The sequence below is a fragment of the Branchiostoma belcheri genome, unplaced genomic scaffold (assembly GCF_001625305.1).
Source record: "Branchiostoma belcheri isolate BF01 breed outbred unplaced genomic scaffold, Haploidv18h27 scaffold28, whole genome shotgun sequence".
Taxonomy (NCBI): Eukaryota; Metazoa; Chordata; class Leptocardii; order Amphioxiformes; family Branchiostomatidae; genus Branchiostoma; species Branchiostoma belcheri.
The window spans coordinates 70,535-77,495 of NW_017803887.1; the positions used below are offsets into that span (position 1 = coordinate 70,535).

Genomic DNA, 6,961 nt, shown 5'->3' on the forward strand with positions numbered 1-6,961 from the left:
GCAAAGATGGCTAAGGATCTAGGATTTCGTCATGCTACGTATGGTGATGCTACGTTAGGCCGAATGAATTTACTTATTTCCTTGTTTCTCCTTCATTACATTTTAAAGTTTACTGCAAAGAGGGTATCATGGATCCGAAACAATGTACGAAAATTTTTGGGGAAAAATTCGTGTGTTCAAGTACAAAAGTAAGTAAGCAACTCGGTTCGGACTTCCCCCAAACTCCTATTTCTTTTGTTCTTTGATAAAATGGTATTGCGGAAACATGTGAAAGAGTGACAGAGAAAAACTTGAATGTAACATGAATTCACTTTTCGAGTGTAGTGAGGTACAGACACTGTTGTCACCTTGATCTTCCAATTCAGTATTTTTTTCTTTAAATTCGACAACCGACGGATTGATCAGTATCGCCTACCAGATCATACATATGCAGAGAGTGCCAGTAGTCACTAGAATCTGTGTTACGTGCAAAATCGAATGCTTGGAATTCAATTTGATACACACGCAGTAGCTGGAAGCTGTTTTCGATATCTTGTGATATTAGTCTCGTAGGACTTGCTTCATCCAGGCTGTACGAACACTGGGTGGGGCCTTTTGTCATTTTTGACAAAAAATGTGACTCATGCTTTTTTGGCACTACACGGCAGTCGCAACAAATAAAACGCGAATCAAACTCTGTTTTCAAATCGATCTTCTGGTTCAGAATTATCAAACCCGAGAACCAACCAACCAACCAACCAACCAACCAACCAATCAATCAATCAATCAATCAATCAATCAATCAATCGATCGATTGATCGATCGATCGATCGATCGATCGATCGATCGATCGATCGATCGATCGATCGATCAATCAATCAATCAATCAATCTATCTATCTATCTATCAATCTATCTATCAATCAAATCAGTGTGATTGAAATCAGACCACGTAACAGAAAATGTACAATCCATTCTAACCTCTTTGAGGTGAGTTCTGGTACGTATTGTAGATTTATTACTAAAAAAATACAATGTACAAAATATATAGACTGACAAAATTAAGATGCAAAACAAACGAATCTGACACAAAAATTGACCATAAAGTGAAAATACTTTGCCAGAGAAGTTAGCCAGACAGAAAAGGACAAGGACAGACCAATCTTTATTCATAATTCAAAGAAATGAAATTAATATTAAAACTTGCGTGGGAGACGAGAAGCTACTGAAACAAGCCCTCATATAAGCATTACATAAGAATCATATGCCATACATCAAAACAACAATGTCTGGCAGAGATGAAGGAAAACTATTATCGCAACAATACATAGTTGAAACGTGGGCAATCTGATCGGCATACCACATTGCTTTCATATCTACAGACGAGGTTGATTTGATACTGTTTTTCTGTTATAACGCCCACTTGTTTGTTTGAGATTCTTACTTTTAAGACCGGTACCTGTGATTATTTGAAAGATCAGTCGGCGCTCGAAAAGAGATCAACGATTTCTTCTCTTAGAGTAGCATGTACAAAGAAAATTTAAAAAATGAAAGGTTTACTCTTCTAGCCTAGGTAGTAATAAAACATGAAGCAGATTTTCTGTTATGGTAATAAAAGGCTGTATTCAAAAGTGAGCAGCTTTGTGAAAATGTTTCTGAAAGTTTTCTTTTATCCCTGCCAGACACTTTTGATTTGATTGTTGTTTTGATGTATGGCATATGGGTTTTATGTAATGCTTATGATGGCTTGTTTCAGTAACTCCCACGCACGTTTTAATATTAATTTCATTTCTTTGAATTATGAATAAATATTGGTCTGTCCTTGTCCTTTTCTGACTGGCTAACTTCTCTGGTAAAGTATTTTTTCACTTTATGGCCAATTTTTGTGTTGGATTCGTTTGTTTGCACCTTACTGAGTATTGTTTTGTGGGATTTGTTGTTGACGTGTTCAAATCTGTCTATTAACCACCTCTGCGCTTTAAATATTTTTCCATCGATCCAAGCATCAATAATGCTGATACTGCCATCTTTCTACGGTGTCTGTTGTAAGCCCAGAACCCTTAGATAGTCAACAGACCGACTGGGGACACCATGTCACCATAACCCTAAGGCGTGTTATTTATCAACTCAACGATGGCCTAACAGTACCTTTGTATTGAAAATAAATGACAAAGCCGATTATACTGTGTACTCAGCGTATCTTCTTCAGTAAATATATTGTCCATGATGTTTTCCATTTCATGTGAGTATTCAAAATCATTTGACGCCAACTCCACAGTTTATGTAATACACATTTGCTCTTGAGTGAATAAAAGCAACTACCATCACATCACAGAAATGTTCGGCAACTGCCATGAAACATATGGCTGATAATACGCCATTAAACATAATTTGTCTTTATATGTCATTTAACATATGGCTGATACTTTCCAAATCAGTTTCAACTAAGAAGTCATATTTCAGAAGCAAATAAGAATCTTTTCATTACATTGAAAACGCCTACTAGATATTGAAACACTTGAAATTCCATCAATTCTCATCCCTACATTGTCATTTTAGATAAGTCTCAAAGCATAGTTAATTAAATAACATCGTGTCAGAAGATGCATTGTACAACAGCTTGCAATACAGTTCATCATTACAATGTAAGAAAATGCTGATAATTTGTATTGTAGGCATAAAATTGGTCACAAGCTACATTTCTAGTAGATTATTATGAGTCACGTGCTTTTGCTTGAACCATTTACCAAATCACTGTAATGGTATTTAGAAACAACTCTTCAAGGGCATTATAAAAAAGCAAATTAATTTTGGTTTTCTGCAAAAAAAGCACAGCATGCAGTACCATTAGTGTCATTACAATTGGTACTAGTCATTGTTAAGATTTCAGTTTATTAGCAAATGTACTGATGTTCTGTGTATAGTAGGTGCTTCTTGTATAGCATACTGTTTTGGGAATTGAATCCAGCTACATGTATGAGCTATGCTCTCTTTAGTTTACAGAATGGATGTATATGTAGATGAGAACAAGCTATATCAGTCCGAGTTTACTCTCATAAAACAGTAGTAATTAAAGAAGTTCAATTTAGATATTTATTAATCTTACTACTTTCTCATGCAGCGTATTTTTACATCAATGATTGTCAAAAGAATTAGCATGTCACAGTCATGTTAAATCACAGACCTGTCTTTGATATTGTTCATCACACTTCTTTCTATGTTACTAAATCTTTCTTTATTTTTCCTTCCCTTTTCTCCCTATTTCTTTTATTCACTCTTGTTTTCTTTCTTTTTCTTCTATTTCTCTTTTATTCACTCTTGTTTTCTTTCTTTCTTCTCCCTTCTTTCTCAAACTATGATATTGCATCAGCTTAGTATATAAGTTTTAATTTGAAATCACTCTACTACCTCTCCCTTCCTTCCTTTTTCTGACCAATTGATAGCTTACTACAACTTACATGCACGTGTCCAATGTGCTAGATGTGATTGCACATGGCACAGATGCATGTGACGGGCTGCCATCAAGCCTTAACGCCCACGTGCAACCTCGCGTGTTTTTCGAGTCTTGCAAATGTACGGAAAGCCATCCCAACCACCGGCACACCGTTGGTCTGACCATTGTCCCTTTTTGTTGTTACTTCCCCAGATCCACTCTTTGCCATTCTGTTGGAAACAATACATTATACCAACGTTAAAGTACATCAACAACAGAACAGCATCCATTTTCATTCCTAAGCACATAAGCCACACTGTAAGCCATACAAGTAGACGTACATGCGCTTTGTTAGCCAGGAAAATGATTTATTTATTTCATATTCATTAGTACTACAATATCCTTCCCCATGGGTGAGAATCTGAAGCATGTGCGATTTGGTTGTGGAATCAAAGCAAAAGAGATGAGGACAAAAGACAGTCATGTGGGACTCATAGGGTTTACACAAAGCAATGGAGTGAGCATGAGAAAGTATTGGTCTCAGATAATATGCAGTGAAGAATAAAGCAAGCAATCTACCTCTACCATACAGGATGTGAATGCACTGTCAATTTCTTTCTGCAATATCTTACAAAACCACTAGAGTGCCCAAAATTGTCCTTGATCTTCCTTTTCCCAACCCCATCCTACCTACCAAATATCATAAGGATACATGCACCATACCCCATAACCTTATGACGAACGTAATTAGAAGCACACACCTTGGAGGACATAGCAGAACACCAAGTATCTAGAGACCACATGGCTTTGTTGTTGGGTTCACCGGGAGCCCAGTTCGTGTAGGAAACCCGGGATCCATCAGACCACTCCCACTTTCCATTTTTATTCTTGTGCAGTCCAATGCTGACGACAGCTTGTTCCCCTTTTGGAGCTGAAATTAGATAAAACAGTAATCCAATTAGAGATTTATGTTTAAATAATTTATCATAAAACATAACTTATTCAATTCTTTTCATAATTTGAGGAAATGCTAGAATATGCCTTATTACATACTTGTGAAATATGATCAATGTGGAAAATGAGAATTCTATAAATTAATGCATTATCAAATAAAAACATCATTATTCGTCAGTCTAAAGGATTCAACATTATTGGGCAATGGTACAAAGTCTTCAAGACAAGAACCAAGCAAGGAAATAAATTAGTGCCTTGAAAAACCATTGCCAATGAAATTGCTAATTACCTACCGTTGGTGATGAGACCATTGATGAACTCGTTCTCCTCACGGCTATGGATTGAGACAAGATTTGCGCGCATATTTTTACACTGTTTATTCGCCTTGTCCCAGCCGACTTTGCTTGTCATGAACTTGTAGCAGTGGGTTTTATATCCGTCCCATCCAGTTGGACATCGCCAGACTGAAAAAAATAATAATTAGTAACTGTGAAATGACGTCAAATGGGTTGGGATCGTCTTTTCGTAGAAACTAGTTCTTGGCAAATCTGATTCTATAACTATGATTTTGGTTTTGAATTGTTTAATAATCACTTTCTGCTTTAACACCATGCATGTCCCTGGTTATATAACATAGCTATAGCTCAATACAACTACCTTTTATCATGTAGATTTTAGTTATTTTATAGTACGTTTCATTGTTCTTTTATGTTTTTAATCTGCAATTAGCCCCCCGGGCATGAATTTGCAATTAACTTCATCAATATAATTATGCCAAACTAATTTCAATTGGACCTCAGACATATTTTAGCATTTCAGCAAAAAAGGCAAGATGATTTCCTAAATCTGACGAAATGTAGGTCCTGAAACTGTGCATACAGACATGATTTTTTTTTACTATAATTCAGACAATTAAATTGCCTAAGTGGCCTTATCTTCAAAAACATCCCATACCTCGAGTATGGGATGTTTTTGAAGATAAGGCCTCAATAGAAATACAAACAGAAAAAAAAGGAATTTTTATGATGATTAGTATTATTATTATTATTATTACTATTATTCTTTACTAGCCAGAACTCACTCAGATGACAGTTCTGTCCAATCCAGCCAGCGGAGCAGATGCATCTGTATCCACCATCTTTGTTCAGACAGCGTCCACGTGTGCATGGTTTCCTGGCACACTCATTGATGTCTGTGAGGTGAGTGAAAAAACACTCACTGTTAGAAATTGCACAGTTTGAGGGAAAACTGCCATTGATATCTGTAGCTGCAGCCAATAATCACTTATGTAACATTACTTAGCGCACAAACAGATGTATCCACCATCTTTGTTCACACACGTTCCATGCTTGCATGGTCTTCCTACAGACCTACACTCATTTAGGGTTGTAGGATAAAGAAAGAAATGCATAATCCAACACAAAATCCGTAATCATTCTAATTATCAAGTAAAGGAAAGAAGAAGGTAAGGAAAAACAGAAACTCATGGCTAGGCTACACACAGCAGAACTCACCTTCCTGACAGTTCTGTCCAGTCCATCCAGGGGAGCAGAAGCATTTGTACCCACCATCTTTGTTCATGCAACGTCCATGTAGGCAAGGGCTTCTGGTACACTCGTTGATGTCTGTGGGATGAGTGAAAAAAGCACTCACTGTTAGAAATTGAACAATTTGAGGGGAAACTGCCATTGATATCTCGCTGATGTAGATTTGTACTCTGTTTTAATGTTCTTTATTTTTGTTATTTGTAATTAGCCTTCGGCCAGAAATTTGCAATAAACCTATCAATCTTTACAGAAAAATCCCTATGACACACTCACATGCGCATAAATCACATAGTGTGTATTACACACATCTACGCACACGCGCAAGCCTTGCAAATAGGACCAAGGAAACAAGTTCGTGGCCTGAAAACACAACATGGGATAAAGGACTCTTTTCAAAACTAAAAGGAAGCACACAAAAAAATGTAACATTGCTGACATTTGTATCCATCACATTTGTTCACACAGCTTCCGTGTTTGCCAGGTTTCGTCGTGCACTCATTGATGTGTGTACAAAAGAAATGTACAGCAATTGTACATTCTGTGTAGCTGAACTGATTGAAAACAAGCTGACATTATTATACATATATTTTTATGCCTTAAGAACAAACCTTGCTGACAGTTCTGTCCAGTCCATCCAGGGGAGCAGATGCATTTGTATCCGCCATCTTTGTTCACACAGCGTCCATGTTGACAGGGTTTTCTGGAACACCCATTTATGTCTGGGTAAAAAAAATACCATTAATATAACAAAGGTCATAATTATAAATATAAAAGTAAAAAAAGGAATTAGACATTACAAAATGCAATAAGAATATACAATGCCAATAATATGTAAGTGGTTACTAGTCGACAACAAAACACACCCTGCTGACAGTTCTGCCCAGTCCAACCAGGTGAGCAGGTACATTTGTATCCGCCAGCTTTGTTCACACAGTGTCCATGTTGGCAAGGTTTTCTGACACACTCATTTATGTCTGGGTAAAAAAGAAATAAAGATCGTTCATATAACAAAGGTCACGATTGAAAATATCTAAAAAAAAGGAAAAACA

The 6,961-nt window shown here is 36.6% G+C and overlaps 1 protein-coding gene across 1 annotated transcript in view; it reads right to left on the reverse strand.

Moving 5' to 3' along the window:
• Window positions 1-6,961, reverse strand: part of LOC109472509 (fibrillin-1-like) — a 97,298-nt gene that overhangs the window by 43,234 nt on the left and 47,103 nt on the right. Inside the window, exons 33-35 of the mRNA XM_019772290.1 lie at window positions 6,776-6,886; window positions 6,521-6,631; window positions 5,880-5,990 (exon numbers count right to left, since the gene is read on the reverse strand). Of these exons, the coding sequence (XP_019627849.1) occupies window positions 5,880-5,990; window positions 6,521-6,631; window positions 6,776-6,886 (333 nt within the window). The remainder of the gene's footprint in view (window positions 1-5,879; window positions 5,991-6,520; window positions 6,632-6,775; window positions 6,887-6,961) is intronic.